The sequence below is a fragment of the Cnephaeus nilssonii genome, assembly GCF_951640355.1.
Source record: "Cnephaeus nilssonii genome assembly, chromosome: 18".
NCBI classification, from domain to species: domain Eukaryota; kingdom Metazoa; phylum Chordata; class Mammalia; order Chiroptera; family Vespertilionidae; genus Cnephaeus; species Cnephaeus nilssonii.
Genome location: NC_137089.1, coordinates 1,839,798 through 1,857,634, shown reverse-complemented (window position 1 = coordinate 1,857,634; position 17,837 = coordinate 1,839,798). Strand labels below are relative to the sequence as shown.

General features: G+C 64.7%; 1 protein-coding gene across 2 annotated transcripts in view; it reads right to left on the bottom strand.

The window, feature by feature from the left end:
* Positions 1-457: 457 nt before the first annotated feature.
* TRAPPC9 (trafficking protein particle complex subunit 9) overlaps positions 458-17,837 on the bottom strand; it is a 159,551-nt gene continuing 142,171 nt past the window's right edge. For both annotated transcript variants that reach the window (XM_079796072.1, XM_079796073.1), the window contains 2 exons: positions 2,923-3,143; positions 458-2,422 (listed from right to left, as the gene is read on the bottom strand). In XM_079796072.1, the coding sequence (XP_079652198.1) occupies positions 2,255-2,422; positions 2,923-3,143 (389 nt within the window). In that variant the 3' untranslated portion in view covers positions 458-2,254. The remainder of the gene's footprint in view (positions 2,423-2,922; positions 3,144-17,837) is intronic.

The window sequence follows — 17,837 nt, the reverse complement described above, 5'->3', positions numbered from 1 at the left end:
GCAGCTGTGGACACAGGGCCCGGAGAGTTCCAGTGTCCTGAGCAAAGGGCTGCGGCCTCCTCTGCTAGAGTCCTCTCGGGTCCCCACCCGCCACCTCAGGGCTGCTCTCCCGTGGAGCCCGGAGCCACAGCAGCTGATAAGATGTCGCGATACTTGGGCGGCCGGGCCCCTGCACACGGCGCACCGCGCCCACCCTGTCCCCAGCAGCTGGTGTCCCCACCTCAGTCAGTTTCAGTTCTCACATGGCCTTCCGGCGTGGGCACAGACCCCACCCACAGGTCAAGGGCTCGGTCCCACTGGCGGCCCCAGCTCGGACGCCAGCGCAGGTGCAGGCCGCCCACTTCTAACAGCCAGCAGTGCGCTGGGGTCCCTGACCCCCTCAGGCCCGACAGTTGGCTATGACAGAGCCCAGAACTCAGACAAACACCTACTTACGTTCCCAGGTGACCACAGGGACGTGACACAGGATGCAGGTGAGCGGCGGACGGAGCGAGCACAGCGAGGTCCGGAGGGTCCTGGGTGCGGGAGCTTCTGCGTCGCCCGCCTGAACGTGAGTGCGTTCACCAGGAAGCTCCCCACTGCCCGAGGCCAGGGATGTCGGTGCGAGGTGCCCAGGGGGGCAGGATGGGCCCCCAACCCGATCCAGGGAGGCCAGGCGGGGCCGAAGGCTCCCAGATCCGAAGCACGCTGGTCCTTGGGTGACCAGTCCCGTCCTGACGCCACCAGGGGCCACCCAGAGTCACCTCGCTGGACAAAGACACTCCCATTACCCGGGAATTCCAAGGGATGGGCTCCAGGTCAGGAACCGGGCAGGGACAAATGTCAATTTCTTCCTGTCGCACTCCACCTGCCTCGGCAAAAGCCCGCTCCCTGCTCCCTGCCCCAGGACCCCCTGGGCTTCCCTGTCAGGGACACCCCAAGGCAGAGGTCTGGTCCTCCTCCTGGGAAGGGGGGGGCACTGGGGGCCAAGACCAAGGAACGAACTCCAGGGACATGCAGGCCAGCTCGGCCACCCCCGGCTAGGGGACTCTCTTCCCCCAGATTCCCCTGAGGATCTCGGAGCCAGGGTTCCTGTGGCAGCCGCCCCTCAGGGCTCCCCCACTGCCCCCAGGGGAACCCCACTTCCCAGACGGGCTGCTTGAGCTCATCCCGTGCAGGCTTTGCTGTGTGACCTCTCACTGAGCCCCCTCCTGGGCCGCTGCTGGGGGCCAGGGGTCGCCAAGGCCCAGCCTCCCGCCTGCCCTGAGCAAAGGGGAGGGTGGGCTGGAGGGCGGAGCTCCAGGAGAGGCGAGGCCTGGAAGGTGGAGGCGGATGGGGAGGCCAGCACCACAGCCCAGGGCAGCTCCGCAATCAGAATGAGGGCCTTCTCTGGGGGCACAGCCCTGCACCCGGCCAGGCTGCACCCCTGCCCTGTGTGCCCTCCCTGCGAGCACCTCTGGGCAGCAAACAGCCTGCAAACCACAGCCTGGCCTGGGAGCCTGGGCATGGCCGCGGAGCCCCAGAGGGACTGTGGACAGTGTCACAGGGTGGAGAGAGCAGGAGGCTGACGTGGCCAGCGCCATCTTGGGGGCTGGGGACCGGGGTGGAGGCTGGACCCCATGTTCCGAGAGGGGCTGGGGAGCCGGGAGCCAGGCCCAAGGAGCACACGTGTGGAAGGAGCTGTGGGGTCACCGAGACAGACAGACCCAGGCCCAGCCTTACTGGCCACCAGCCGTGTGTCGTGGGGGTCTCTGATGGGAACCCCGTGCACAAGCAGGTGTCCGGAGGCAGGTGGACCAGCAGGGAGCCAGGCAGCCCTTTATTGGAGAACTTGTCACAGACACACAGACACACACAGGCCATGGTCCCAGGGTCCCCCCCCCCAAGACACCGCCCAGCGTCTGGCACAGGGGCTGCCTCGGGGGCTCAGGGAGGAGGGCCAGCCCTGGGGGGGTTCCGAGGCCTGGGGGTCTCTGCAGGCCCCCTGGCTGGGCTGTGACCCCAGGTGCAGGGACCCGCTGGGGAGGTGAGCATCGCCCTCTGGGCTGGGCGCCAGGCTCCAGCAGAGGGTCCGCGGTGGGCCGTGCGGGGGGCGTGCGGCTGCCATGTCTCCACACTTGGCACAGCCCAGAAAAGGTGCCACAGGAAAAAGGGGTGGAGGGGGCTGGGGCTGGGGCTGGGGCTGGAGCTGGGCTGGGCCGGAGGAGGGGACAGGAGCTACAACAAAGGCTGGGGGCCAGGCCAGGTGCCCCCACAGCACAGGCGGGGACCGGGCTCAGGCCTGGCCCTCCAGGGCGCGCACGTGCACGCTGGGCAGGCAGAACCAGGAGGGCGGCAGCTCCTTGCTGGCGCCGTCCGCGTGCACCCGGACGCGCAGGAAGAAGTCGCCCGTGTAGAGGAAGAGGAGGGCCCCGAGGCAGGCCGCCTGGCCCGAAGGCTGCACCTACAGGCGGGAGGGAGGTGTCAGCCCCGCGCAGCGGGACCCCAGAGCCACAGGAGACCCCCAACCTGCCCGGGACAGTCCCTGCACCTGTCCCAGCCTCGGCTTCCTTTCTGGGAGGCACTTCAGGTGGGGGTGGGGGTGGGGCCTGGGGGCTGTGCCCTGGGAGGCTGGGAGGTGGGGCCAGGTGAGCTCTGTGACTCCCTCAGTCCCCTGGGCCCCTGCAGTGACCACGGGCAGGGAGGAGGTGACTGCATGGGGCGGGGCGATAGTGAACGGGCAACCTCAGCTGTCCTGGCCCCCCCCCCCCCCCCCCCCCCGCTCGCCTTGTCTCCTGAACAGCCCTCGGGGTGACCTCACTTCCCTGGTCTCATCCCAGGCTCCGGATGCAGAGAAGTGAGCTGCCCGAGGCCTCAGAGGGAGCCGGCAGACCAGGGTCAGCCAGAGGCTGGGGGACAGTGGGACACCACCCCGGGGCCGCCTGGGGCTCCCCGACCACGCACCGCATCCAGGTAGAAGGTGCTGGAGCCCACGAAGGACACGGCGCCGTGCAGGTCGTAGTTGTGCACGCCGTTCTGGTGGTCCTGGAAGGGGACCACGGTGAGGGCGAAGGGCCCCACGCTGCGGGGGCTCCGGTTCGTCAGCCGCACCTCCAGGCGCATGGGGTCGCCCACCTGGCAGGCCGCCGCCTCGCAGTCACACGGCTGTCCGTCCACCAGCACGTCTGCCAAAGACACAGGACAGGAGACTGTCAGGGACACAGCCCAGGTGGCCTCCCCATCTCCTCCGTCTTCTTGTTCATTCATTCATTCACTCCTTCCCTCATTCATTCGTCCCCTGCCCCATCTTCCACCATGTCTGCCGCCCCTCTGTGCCAGGCTGGGCGCACGGTCCCGTCCCTGCTCTGCTGGCGTGCAGCTGGCGGGGACAGGTATGGGGCCAGAGCTCTAGGAGGCCCTAAGGTTGTTTGGGGGTCCAGGAGGGGCTCCAAGATACTCCCGCCCGGAAGGGCGAGCTCTGGCCACAGTCCCCCAGGATGATGAGTGGCACCTGCTGGGCCTTTGCGACACACACTCCTATTGACAGTGCCTGGGGGTGGGGGTGTACCTGCATCAACAACCCCCCACCCAGCTCCCCTCCAAATCCATGCTTCAAGGAAGCCTTCTGCGATAAAGCCTCCCCCCCCCCCCCCCATATTTTGTTTCTTTAAAATCATGAGCTTCCGCAGCGCTCTGTAAACACCTGGGAAAGTTTACAGAAGTAAAAATACTTCTGTAATAATCCCAGCCCTGGCCCCGCTCCCCTCCGCACCACGGCGACCACTCCTGTGTCTGGGCCTCCTCGTTTATTAACGTGGCCGTGGGGCTGAGCTGCAGTTCTGAGTTCTGCTCTCTGCGACCGTGAGGACCTAGCATGTCCCACATGTCGACGTCTTTGGAAGAATGTTCTCGGAGGCCCCGGAGGATCCCAGGCAAGAAACAAGCCATGACGTACCCACCCCACCGCGTCTCGCTTGTGTCCCCGTCTGCACGGTGAGCTCTGTCTGAATTCAGACTTACGTTCCTAGGACAGAGCCCCGGGAAAGGAATCGCTGGGACAAAAGTAAAAACGTCTACGAGCGGCCGGTCCGAGGGTGACGGCCTCCAGGAAGGCTCCAGGGCCTGCACCTCGCAGCACCCCCCACCCCAGGTGCAGGCTCCGCCCTGCGCTCCACCTCCGGCGCACGGCTCACCACACCGCCTACTCCCACCGCGGAGCTGGGGGCGGCTGCAGAGGTCCTGAGCAGCACCCTTCAGCCCACAGTCTCCGCGCGCCTCCCTCACCCCTGCAGGAGGGCCCCCGGCACGGAGTGCAGGCTGAGAGGGTGAGACAGGGCTGCCCAGCCTAGAACCCTTTCAGACTAAAGAAACCCAGGCCACGTTTCCATCCTCCTTCGTTTTCTCATGACCCACAGCATCTTGCCTGAAGCTCTCGTGTTTACCCACCTGTTTAACTATTAACCACCTGTGTCTCCTCCCCCGGAAGCTCCGGAGAACTGCCACCTGCCCGTGTCCCCAAGACCCAGGCCAGGCAGACTCTGGTTCTAGTTCATATTTATTGGATGGATGGATGGATGGATGGATGGAGTGAATGAGTGAGTGAGTGAGTGAGTGAGTGAGTGAGTGAAAGAGTGAGTGAGTGAATGAATGAGTGAATGAATGAGTGAGTGAATGCATGCATGAGTGAGTGGGTGAATGAATGAGTGTGTGAATGAGTGAGTGAATGAATGAGTGAGTGAGTGAATGAGTAAGTGAGTGAATGAGTGAGTGAGTGAATGAGTGAGTGAGTAAATAAGTGAGTAAATGAGTGAGTGAGTGAGTGAGTGAATGAGTGAGTGAATGAATGAGTGAGTGAGTGAGTGAATGAGTGAATGAGTGAGTGAGTGAGTGAGTGAGTGAATGAGTGAGTGAGTGAGTGAATGAGTGAGTGAGTAAATGAGTAACTGAGTAAATGAGTGAGTGAGTGAGTGAGTGAGTGAGTGAATGAGTGAGTGAGTGAGTGAGTGAGTGAGTGAATGAATGAGTGAGTGAGTGAATGAGTGAGTGAGTGAGTGAGTGAGTGAGTGAGTGAGTGAGTGAGTGAATGCATGCATGAGTGAGTGGGCTTTGGGCCCAGATGGCTTCGGGACCAGCCCGTCTGTACCTGAGGGTTAGAGGATCAGGACCGGCCTCCCCCGTCCTGGCCTGGGTCCCTGATGGCAGCGCCAGCTCTCTGGCAGGAGATTATTCATGCAGGAGGCTCTCTTGTAAGACATCCCGGGAGCAGATTAGTCTCTGCCCCCACAGCGTTACATGGGGCCACGGCCCACCTCCTGCCTCCCGCCCCCGCCCCCGCCCCCGCCCCGATTCCCCCTCACTGTTAATACAGCCGGAGTCACGGACTTAATTTCGTCTGGCCCAGAATGCCTCCTGAAACCACCGCCACGCTTATGCTCCAGCACGGCCGCGACAGACACACAGGCTATAAATAGAAACCAGGAGGGAGGGCCTGCGGGCCGCTGGGAGGAGGAGGAAGCCCCCGGTGCCAGGCCATCCTGGTGCCAGCCTGCCTTTGGGCCAAGGGCGGCCACGGTGGGGAAGCGGGTGCACGGGGTGAGGGAGCTCGGAGAAGGGGGGGGGCGGGGCTGGCCCAGGGCTAGAGAAGCCCTTTTCCCAGCCAGGCTCCCGGGGCACATGCAGGGCAAGGCCGGCCCTGCCCGGGCTGCTTGTGCTGCGCCCTCTGCGTTCACAGCAGAAGCTGCCTTCTCTGGGGCACAGCCCCCGGTCTCTGCCCATCGGCCTCGCACACTTCCCTCGGAGGTTTCCATGGCCGAACGAGCCCGGGAGAAGGTAGGGGAGTCGTGGAAGGGGCTTGTCCTGATCAGCCCCCCCTCCCAGGGCCCCTTCCCCCAGCAAGCTCAGACAGCCCCCCTGCCCACTGTCGGTTCCTGTGGGTGACCAGAGGGCCTGTTTCTTGCCACCGGCTGGATCCAGGCCGCCACTTGCAGGGCCACACGGTGCCGCTCGCCCAGGCCCGCCAGGCTGGCACCCACGGCCCCCTCTCACAGGGAGCAGGTCGGGGTGTGGAGGAGGGGCAGCCGGGAGGGCGGGTCCCGGGCGGAGCCTGCCCGGCACAGCTCCCTCCCTGAGTGCCAGAGGCAGCCCCTAAAGCGGCAGCGGCCCCAAGGTCACAGGAAGTCTCTTTCCCGTGACGAGGAGGAACGGCCTGCGTTTCTTGCTCCAGTGACTGATCTGACAACCTGCTCAGCTGTCCCTTAGCACCTGGCGGCCACGGCAGCAGGGGGCACCCACCCGGAGCTCAGACTCAGACTCCAGGGAGGACCTCCTCCCCGCGGGCCCCACAACCCCTGCCCGGCCCCTGGTGACCAGAAGAAACGGGAGGCTCAGTAGACTTCGGGTGCAAATATCTACTTTTGGATAAAAAACTTTTAAGGCTTAAGAGCAATGCAGAGGGATTAGCGAGGTGACGGCTAGGAACGGCGGGAGTGAGCTCGGCAAGCCGCTTCGCTTCGGCCTCAGCACATCTGAGTGTTTAATTTCTCAAGGCACACGCATCCTTCTAGCCCACGGAAATCCGGGAGAGCCTAAACCTCAGTCAGGTTGATCCAGCGAGGCCTGGCTGGGCGTCACCCACGGAGCTGTCACCGCTTAGGAGCCAGAGCTGGTCCCGTGAGAAGAGACAGCCGCGCCTCGGGACGCCAGGGCGCACGGAGGCCGGGCCTGCTGGGGGCCTGGCCGCACCGCCTCAGCAGCCCGCGGGCCTCGGGGCGGGCGCAGGCAGACCCGGCACAAAGTGGGGACCTTTCTCCGAGGCCAAGGGAGCGCGTGGCAACGGATTTAACCGACCGCAGCTTCACCCTCTTTGCTGATGAGAGTCCAGTAACTGACCTTTTCTCTTCGGCTGTTAGGAAGCTCAGAGTCAAAAGGACAGCCATCGAATCTTTGGTAGCCATCTTAGTCCCCCACCCAACACTCACACACGCGCTCACTCACACACACACACACACACACACTCACACACTCACACACACACACACACTCACACACGCGCTCACTCACACACACACACACACACACTCACACACGCCACACTCACACACACACACACACACACACACTCACACACTCACACACACACACACTCACACACACACACACTCACACTGACACACACACACACACACACACACACTCACACACGCCACACTCACACACACACACACACACACACACTCACACACTCACACACACACACACTCACACACACACACACTCACACTGACACACACACACACACTCACACACACACACACACACTCACACACACACTCACTCACACACACACACACACTCACACACGCGCTCACTCACACACACACACTCACACACACACACACACACACACTCACACACACACACACACACTCACACACGCGCTCACTCACACACACACACACACTCACACACGCGCTCACTCACACTCACATGCACACTCACACTCACACACTCACACACTCACACACACACTCACTCACACACACACTCACACACACACACACTCACACACACACACACTCACACACACATGCACACACACACACACACACTCACACACACGCTCACACACACACACACACACACTCACACACACACACACACACACACGCTCACACACACACACACACACACTCACACACACACACACACACACACACACGCTCACACACACACACACACACTCACACACACGCTCACACACACACACACACACACTCACACACACACACACACACACTCACACACACGCTCACACACACACACACACACACACTCACACACACACACACACACACACTCACACACACTCACACATGCACACTCACACACGCGCACACACACACGCGCGCGCACACTCACACACACATGCACACACTCACACGCGCACGCACACTCTCCTGCACACCCACTCCTGCCAGTCTTGGCCAACTATGCCAAATACGGTTTCCCTTAACTGTCACTGGGCTGCTTTTCTGTATATTGAGTTTTAAAAAGAGGTCGAAGCATGGACAGTGCCCAGGAGGTGGGGGTGTCGGTGTCTGAGCAAGGGCCTAAGGCAAAGAGGCACCTGCGCAGGTGGGCTCCTCCCCGTCACCCTTGCCCCCACCTGGAGCCCCAGCAGGGCTGGGAGGGGCCGTTCTGCGGGCGAGCTGGCTCAGGGAGGCAGCTGGAGGCGAGGGACAGGCCGGGAGGGCGGCCTGCACAGCTCAGCTCAGCTCCCCAGGTCCCGGGTCCCGGTGAGCACAGGCTCCGCTTGCCCTGGGCAATTACCCAGCGCCTGTCAGGTGGGGCCTGCTCTGCATCTGCCAGAAGCCTGCGCTGTGACAGTGATGGAGGCAGCTAATCAGCATGAGCCGGAGCGCCTGGCCCTCGGCGCCCGGGGGGAGGCCGGGCAGGACCCACACATATAATTACCCTCAGGGCGGGAACGCCCCTGAGGAGCTGCTTGGCTCTCTCGGGTAAATAATTTACTTTTACAACTTTTCATTAAAGATTAAAGGGAATTAAATTAAAATTAAGGCGAGTGGAGAGGAAATCGTGCCGCGCGGGGTTCTCTATGGAGAGGTTCCTGGCTTCCCCAGCGTGCCCCCCGCGCGAGCTGGTCCTGGCACGGGCATCCAGGGGTGGGGCCCCACGGAGGAGAGCGGGGGGGAGGTGCGGGGAGCGCACAGAGCGGCGAGGGCGGCCCCAGAGTGAGGTCTCTGGGCTGCGTCTTGGCGTGGCCCGTGGCTGCTGTGGGCCGGCGAACCACCGTCTTCAACGGCAGGAAGAAACACACATGGCCAGCGCCACACGCCCTCCTGTGGGAGTGCCCACCCCCACCAGGCCAGGGTCCTCGGGCCACACAGGCGCCCACTGCAGGGCCAGCGGAGCCCCTTCCGAAGCCAGGGCTGCTGCCTCCTGGACTGACAATGGGAGGCAGCGTCTGGCCAGAGGGCTGGTGGGGGCAGAGGAGATGTGTCTGGGGAGGGCTGAGGTCCCAGTGTGGAGAGAACACGGTCATGGCCCACAAACACATCCCTCCCACAATCCCTTTCTCCTGGCGGACAGAACTACATGACCTGAGGAGGGAGGAATGGTGGGATGGGCAGGGTCATGTGTGGGTGGGGCTGTGGGGTGGGCGGGGTCATGTGTGGGTGGGGCCATGGGGTTGGAGGGGTCATGTGTGGGTGGGGCAGTGGGATGGGCAGGGTCATGTGGGGGGGCAGTGGGATGGGCGGGGTCGTGGGGGGGCAGTGGGATGGGCGGGGCCATGTGTGGGTGGGGCCACGGGGTGGGCGGGGTCGTGGGTGGGTGGGGCTGTGGGTGGGCGGGGCATCCTGGCATTTGGGGCCTTGTCGCAGCATTTATCTGGGACATTTGCAGGCCTCTAGCATTCATCTCACTGAGCCTCCGTCAGAAGGGAGCGTGAGGCCGCAGGGAGCCGCCACGCGCAGTGCCACCCTGTGAACTGGCACTGGCGTGGGCACGGGCACCCAGGCACAGAACTGCACAAGGAACGCCCTGCGGGTAGAGCTCATGCCTCTATAAGTCCTCTGCTTCCACCTTCTCCTGGACAAGCACTTCAGACGACGGCAGACACCAGGGAGAAGGCAGCGGGGAGGAAACGTGCCTGCTGGCTGGGCCTCGTGCAAAGACAGCCTTCTGGAGCAGCAGGGGATTTTAAATGCTCGTCTGTCCCCAAGCGACGTCTACCTTTTCAATCCTCGTTTTCCATCTTCTCTCAGGCCTTTCTAAATGAAGCGAAGATTCCTGCCACCCAGCGGGACCCCCCCGCTCCCCCCCATGGCTCTGCGCCCAGCCTGCTCCTTGCCACAGGGTCATCGGCCTTGGACCAGCTCGCCTGCAGGGTCAGGTCACACGCGGGGAGGGAGCATGGGGAGGTCCCAGCGGGTGTGGGAGGAGGCAGGCGGCTGGTTTCATGCCACTGGCCCTGGGCACAGGCTGTGCCCTGCCTCTGCCGGGAGCCTGCCAGCCTCCGCTCAGCCTCACCTCCCCGGGCAGCCTGCCCGCCCGGTGCCTTGGTCTCTGAACGCGTCCTTCTGCACTTCCCTGCCTCCACCGACAGTCCTGCGGGCCAGGGCCTGGCCCCCTCCATTCCCGGTGCCCAGCAGGGCCGGCGTACGGGGCCTCTGGCAGGGTGTGCAGACCTCCCGCTGGCTGGTAGTGGGGCCCGGCCAGCGGGAGCCAGCGGGGGCCGGCCCAGGGGAAGGAGGGCTTGCCGAGGACACCAGAGGCGCAGGCGTGGGAGTGACGCCCTCGCTGCCCTCGTGCTCTAGGCCTGGCTGAGACCACCAGCCTCTCCCCCGCGGCCTCTCCACCCACAGCCTGTCCCCCCACAGCACAAGCCAGGCCTTCATGCGTCCCCTTGCCGACTCCCACTGGCCTTCTCGACGCTCGGCTTGAACAGCACCTCCTCCAGGAAGGCTTCCTGACCCGGCCCTGCCCGAGCCGTTACATGAGGGCTGGCTCCACACAGGGTTTCCTGTTGAGGGGCTGTCTCCCGCTACAGGGGTCAGGGCTCACTCCGTGAACTGACAGTGAACCCCCTGAGCCTCTGCTCCCCCGTCTGCTACAGGAGAGGATCGGGCCAGATGATTTCCAAACAGGCTCAGCTCCACCGAGTCTACATGCAGACCCTTCCCGACCCTGCACACTGCCCACCTGTTTTCACACCAGCTTTAATCCCTGGCAACAGGGGGAGGCTCCCCCACTTTGCTTACTGAAGGTGTTGGTCTCGGTTTTGTGGGGTCCCCAGTTAGACGGACCCCCAAGGCTCCCTTCTAACCTGCTTAGTGATCTGGACTCCTGTGCCCCAACCTAGGAGCAAGAATCAGATCCTTTGTCTCTGCCGTTACAAACTCAACACCACTAGACTGCAGGTCACCATCTATCCATCCATCCACCACCACCCCCTCATCCATCCACCCACCACCTACTGACCCATCCACCCATCTATCATCCACTCAGACATCCCCCCACCACCCACTGACCCATCCACTCATCTATCACCCCCTCAGACATCCCCCACCACCCACTGACCCATCCACCCATCCACTCATCTATCACCCTCTCATCCATCCATCAACCCACCCATCCATCCATCTACCCACCCATCCACTTACCACCCACTCATCCATCCACCCCCTACCCACCTATCCATCCATCCATCCATCCATCCATCCACACATCCACCACCCACTCACCTATCTACTCACCACCCTCTCATCCATCCATCCATCCATCTACCCATCTAGCCACCTACCCACCCACCCACAGCAGGGACTCAAGAGGCTGGGCCACGGAGCTGGGGTGAGTGCAGTGAGAGGGGGCGTACAGGGGTGGCGCTCTGGCAGGAAGGGAGGGCACTGAGCTCGCGGGTCTCCCGGGAGGCACAGAAGGGGGGCTTTTGGCCCAGCGAACGCCCTGAAGGACGAAGCCTGCGATCCTCCAGTGGCCGAGGTGATGGGACCAGCCATTACTATCCACCAGCAGCAGCGCACTCGCTCCCGCGCTGGGCCCACCACACGGCTTCCGGGAGAAACTGGAGCGTCTAAAAGCAACTTGGAAAGGACTGCCTGCTGTGCTGTCTGCTTAATTAGCAGGAAAGTAATCTCAGCCGCAGAGCAGCGCCCTGGGCGGGGACCAGGCTCCCAACATGAGGGTGGCAGCTGGCTCTCCACCATCCACGGTGGCTGTGGAGGAGACACAGGCCGCCAGGCCCACCCACGCCGTGTGAGGGGCTCAGGGCAAAAGCTCATGGCCACCACCTGCCCCACGTCCGAATACTCGCAAGCTACAGACCAAGTTAACAAACGCGATCGAAACCGTGTTTATCCTCCTAACTGCACAAACGCGTCTCCGTAACGACCGGAAGGCCGCGTTCAAGCTGCAAGCCCATGGCTCAGAGCGGAGTCCTGGGCGCAGGTGGATGGCGGGCAGTCCCGCTGCTCTGCTCTCCCCTCCACGCGGCGGCCAGGATCTCTCATCCCCTCCCACGGGGTCCGCCTCCTCCGGGGCTGGGGTCCCATTCGGAGCCCAACCTTTGAGCACCTCCAGCAGGTGACAGGTGTGCGGGCAGGGCTCCCCCAAAGCAGCGAACTTGCCCCCACCCCCGCCCCGGCTCCAGGCTGAGGTGCCCTCCCCACAGGGATGGCCTGACCGCTGAGCCGCCCAGCTCTGGCCTCACTCTGCAGGCCCAGCCGCGCCCCAAAGCCTATACCCTCCCCGCTCTGGTCTCCAGCTCCAAAGCCCTGAGCTCTGCACCCCGCCTGGGCCAACGGCACACCCCCTCCCTGCTGTCTCCGTGCCCGCCCCCCTCTGCGTCCATCCTAGTACTGAGTTCTGATGAGACCCTGGAGGAGAGACGGGTGGCGTTCTGAGGTGGGGCAGACACAGCCTGGTCCACCTGCAAGACCCCATCTCCCTCCTGGCCCCGCCCGAGGGGGCCAGCCGCATGCCCGTCAGCGGGGAAGCCCACTGCACGGGGTCTGGCTAAGGAAAACCTCCAGGTGCCCCCTGCAAAGGAGCAGCACTAGGGGCTGGCTGGAGCGAGGCTGCTGCCTTAGGAACCAGGAAGAATGGTCTGTAATGAGCATATTCAGAGCCGTATGCAAATCAGGTGCTTGAAAACAGCTTGTTCTCTTCAATAATTCAATCATCTCCACCTCCCTCCTCTTCTGGGCACAAGTGTTTGCTAGCAGGCGGGCAGGCCAGGGCGCCTGCGGGCACAAGCCAGGCTGGCCTCTGAAGGAGGGGGGCTTGGCCTCTTCTCCCAGCCCCGAGGCTCCGGGGTACCCAGGCCTGCGCTGGGCCGGGCTGGGGTGAGAGCCTGGAGGCCGGAAGCCAGGACTTCATGGGGTGTACAGGACTTCATGTCCTGGAGAGGCAGAGCCACACCGAGGCTGCTGAACCACGCCCACCCCGGACCTGCCCTCGGCCCAGCGCAGGTGCCTGCGCCCCTCCCAGCAGGGCCTTGGCCGGACCCTCGTGGGCCCCAGCCGCCAGCCTTCTCCAGCACCCGACTGCGGCTCGGAAACCGCCCTGGCCCCCTTTAGGGACAGACACCGGCCGCGAGAGCTTTACCCCCACAGGGTGACAGGCACAAAATAATCACCGAGTGGTGTTCATAGACACAACATCTACACAAAGCCACCAACGCGAATGTTTGCTGTTTTTCTTTCTCACGAGGCCTGGGGGAGCTGTCAAATCCCTTTGGCCCCAAACAGGCAGGGACAGAGACACAGGAGGAGCCCGAGACCAGGCTGTCCTGTCTGCCGGCACAGGATGTGTGTCCTCGGGCAAGTGAACCCGAGGCGGGGAGGGAGAGGAGGGGGGATCAGGCGGTCCCGGGGCTCTGCCCCGGCAGCCCTGCGCGTCCCCAGATGCGCGTGAGGGCTGCTCGCTCCCCTCCAGGTGCCTCCACCAGGTCACAGCTGGTCCAAACACAAGCTGTAGCTCCGTCTGGACCAGTGGTCGGCAAACTGCTGCTCGAGAGCCACATGCGGCTCTCGAGTTGCGGTTTGCCGCTCTGTTGACTAATGAGTTTGCCGACCACTGGGATAGGGGCTTAATCACAAGGAACAACAGCCTGTAATTATTGGAATTGAGAGTCTAGGTCAGTAGTTGGCAAACTCATTAGTCAACAGAGCGGCAAACCGCAGCTTGCGAGCCGCATGTGGCTCGTGAGCCGCAGTTTGCCAACCACTGGTCTAGACCATTCACCAGATTCGTGCTAACTTCAGGGCCAGGTCTCTGGAATCCCGTGACACTCAAGCCGGGACTCTGCCGCTCACCACCACGGCCTGGGAGAGGACTCGCCACCCTGGGGCAGTGCCCTCGTCTGTGACGTGCCCACCTGGCCCCTGTGAGGGTAACGCAGGAGAGGAAGCAAGCGGCCACGCGAGAGGAGGGTCGGACTTCTCCTGCCCACCGCGGAGCGCTGCGGGCCCGGAGGCGCCCCGTCCTCTCCAGGGCCCATCTGGGGGTTAGACGGGCCCAGCGGGGAGCCCAGGCAGGTGCTGGGGGCGGGGCCACGACCCCAGAGGCAGGAGCCCGGGAGCCCGGCACAAGGTGGGGAGGTGGGTGTGGCTGGCTGGGCCCAGATCCCGCAGAGGGACCCAGGCGACAATCCCCAAACCTCTTCATGGCAGCCGTCTCCATGGCCACCCCATCCCAGTTCCCTGAGCTACCCTCTCCCCCACCACCGTCCACCCTCAGGGCTCCCCTCAGGCTGCACCATGACCCCCCACACACTGCCCTGTTCTCTCCCAGTGACACTCGGCGTCCCTAGGGCCCCGCGAGCCCCAGGGTGTGTGCAGAGCATCTTCCTGGACGAGGTGGGCGGGGCTGAGGTGAGCGTGTCCCCCGCCTAAGGCTGCTTCCCCACATGGCGCCTCTCAGCACCGGTCCGGTCCTGCTGCCTGCGGGCCACTTCCCGCACCCCGGGCCGGGCCTCGCTCCTGACAGCGCGTCCTCGGCCCCACGCGCTGCGCCCACCTGGCGAGCGGCCTGGGGGAGCTGTCGCCCAGCTCAGGGCCCGCCCACCTGGGTCTCGGCCTCGGTCTCCAGAGGCTGGCGGCTTGGCTAGGTTTTAACTAAAATCCAGAGTAAATGCCAGACAGGCCTTAGTGCTGACGGGGCCGCTGCAATGAAGCAAATGAAGATGAATCTCCCGGAGTTCATGGCTGCGAGGCCCCCAGGACCTGGGGGAGTCTGTCCTGAGGCCCGCCCCTCAGCAGAGCCAGGTGGGAGGTCACGGGTCCCGAAGGGCAGACTGCCCACGGGAAACAGACAGGGTGGTGGAGGGAGCCCTGGGGTTGGAGCTCTCCGTCGACGGGGCAGCAGCTGCCACTCCCATACCCTTCCTCCCCACGGGTGCCTTCTCATGCTCCACGCTCGGCCTCTGCCAGGGCCTCCTGGGCGTCCGCCTTCCCCCACGGCCCAGCTCCCCCCTGTGCCAGGCTCCCCCAGCTCCCCCCACTATTCCAGGCTACCCCAGCTCCCCCCTGTGCCAGGCTCCCCCAGCTCCCCCCCACTATTCCAGGCTCCCCCAGCTCCCCCCCACTATTCCAGGCTCCCCCAGCTCCCCCCTGTGCCAGGCTCCCCCAGCTCCCCCCCCACTATTCCAGGCACCCCCAGCTCCCCCCCCCCCCCACTATTCCAGGCTCCCCCAGCTCCCCCCCACTATTCCAGGCTCCCCCAGCTCCCCCCCACTATTCCAGGCTCCCCCAGCTCCCCCCCACTATTCCAGGCTCCCCCAGCTCCCCCCCACTATTCCAGGCTCCCCCAGCTCCCCCCCACTATTCCAGGCTCCCCCAGCTCCCCCCGACTATTCCAGGCTCCCCCAGCTCCCCCCCACTATTCCAGGCTCCCCCAGCTCCCCCCCACTATTCCAGGCTCCCCCAGCTCCCCCCCACTATTCCAGGCTCCCCCAGCTCCCCCCCACTATTCCAGGCTCCCCCAGTTCCCCCCCCACTATTCCAGGCTCCCCCAGCTCCCCCCTGTGCCAGGCTCCCCCAGCTCCCCCCTGTGCCAGGCTCCTCCAGCTCCCCCCCTGTGCCAGGCTCCCCCAGCTCCCCCCCCACTATTCCAGGCTCCCCCAGCTCCCCCCTGTGCCAGGCTCCTCCAGCTCCCCCCCTGTGCCAGGCTCCCCCAGCTCCCCCCTGTGCCAGGCTCCCCCAGCTCCCCCCCTGTGCCAGGCTCCCCCAGCTCCCCCCCCCACTATTCCAGGCTCCCCCAGCTCCCCCCCTGTGCCAGGCTCCCCCAGCTCCTCCCCTGTGCCAGGCTCCCCCAGCTCCACCCCCCCACCCCCGTTCCAGGCTCCCCCAGCTCCCCCCTGTGCCAGGCTCCCCCAGCTCCTCCCCTGTGCCAGGCTCCCCCAGCTCCACCCCCCCACCCCCGTTCCAGGCTCCCCCCTGTGCCAGGGGCTCCTCTAAAAAGAACCAAACCTGCTAGAGAGAACCCAGTGGATGGGCAGGCACAGCGTGCTCACGGGCCCAGTACAGGGGAAGGCAGGGAACACTCGGGTCGGTTCACAGAGGGTGGTGCGGGCGGTGCTGGGAAGGCCGGCGGCTGCAGGACAGAGCGGTGGCCCCCTCCGGGATGGCGTGGGTGGTGGGGGAGGGCAGGGCGGGAGGGACAGGGAGATGGGAAGTCACTGGGGCAAGCAGAAGTGACAGCTGGTTCGCGGGTGCAGGGGTCACTCGGGCTGCCGCCGGGGAGAGCTGGCGGTGATGCAGAGGCGGGCGGGGGCGAGCAGCGGCCCAGTGAGAGGAAGGTGGACGGAGGCCAGGGCCGGGGCAGTGGGCTGGGCTGTCAGCCTGGGGCCCCATGTGGCCATGCACACGTGTGCACACACCCTCTCGACGGCACGCGGCCTCGGCCTGACCTGTGATGTCCACTCAAACGTGTCACCATGCAGCTGGGCCACCTCCCCGTGGGGCCATCAGCCAGGGCGCTCCTGGACTCGCCCCTCGGGCGGGTGCCATGCTCCCTGCCTCGGTCTCCCCGGGCCTGCAGCGGACAGGGACGCTGTGCTGTGGAACCTTTACGCAGGGAGGCCAGCGTCTTCCTGTCTCCCAGGGGACTGGCCGCCGGCCATGACTGAGACGGTCCTTTCCGACCGGGGAGGACCTGCCCTCCGCTGCCTGGGCCCAGCCCCGCCCGTCAGGGACACACGTCCCTGAGTGACTGAGAACTGAGTTGTCAACGACAGGGTCTGCCATCAGGAGGGAAACACCCCGACGGCGCCCTGCGGCCTTGGGTGCCGTCTGACAGCGCGGCCGGCTGCAGGCGGGGGTCCAGGGCCAGCGTGGGCCCAGCAGGCCCCTGGGTGCCTCCACGCCTGGGGCCGGGTGCCCAGGACAGCGAGGGCCTCTCTCCACTCGCCCCAGCGGCCCGGCGGCCGGCTCAGCCACAGGCAGGGACCCGGCACGACGCCCACTCCTGGTTCTGGGTGGCTCTCTTTTTGGCTCACTTTTCTAATAAAAGCAAGAGACCAGAATATTGGACTCTGGGGACCAAGCACCGGGCTGCAATTATTCATCCGCGTTGTGCCTTCCTTTCCGGTAAACATTTCCCCTTTCGCCAGCTAACAAAGGTGCTTTCCGGGAAATGGAGAAGAGGGCCCTTGGCCCAGGCTGGGCACGGAGCGTGTCGTTCGGGGCTAGAACTCACCAGCTGCTCCCGGGCCCAGGAAGCCAAGGGCGGGGGCCTGGCTGGGAGGGAGGGGGCCCGGCTGGGAGGGAGGGGGCCCGGCTGGGAGGGAGGGGGCCTGGCTGGGAGGGAGGGGGCCCGGCTGGGAGGGAGGGGGCCCAGCTGGGAGGGAGGGGGCCCGGCTGGGAGGGAGGGGGCCCGGCTGGGAGGGAGGGGGCCCGGCTGGGAGGGAGGGGTGCAGGTGGCCATGGCACGGGTCATGCGCTGTGTTGCACTGCACAGCCTGGCCTCGGCCCGTGTGAGCACACTGCTTGGCTGCCAGTCCATCAGGCCTGTCTGGTTCCAAACAGGCTCCAACAGGGGCTTGGGATGCCAGGACAGCAGCTTCTCTCTGCCCCACGGGGGGAGCCCCAAACTCCGGAGCCACACGCCTGCCTGGGCAGTCAGGACTGACGCTCTGTCCCGTCCTGCACGACCCACAGTCTGTCGCCTGGCTGTGGGGTTCATAGGTGGGATGTCCTTCTCCCCATTTCTGCACTGAAATCCCCCCAAAGCCTGAGGCCCTCCTCTCACCAGGCGCTCCCAGGGGCGCTGGGTGTCACCACCGTGAGACGGGGGACACTCGGCCAGGACCCCAGCTCCTTCAGGGGGGACTCGGGATCCGG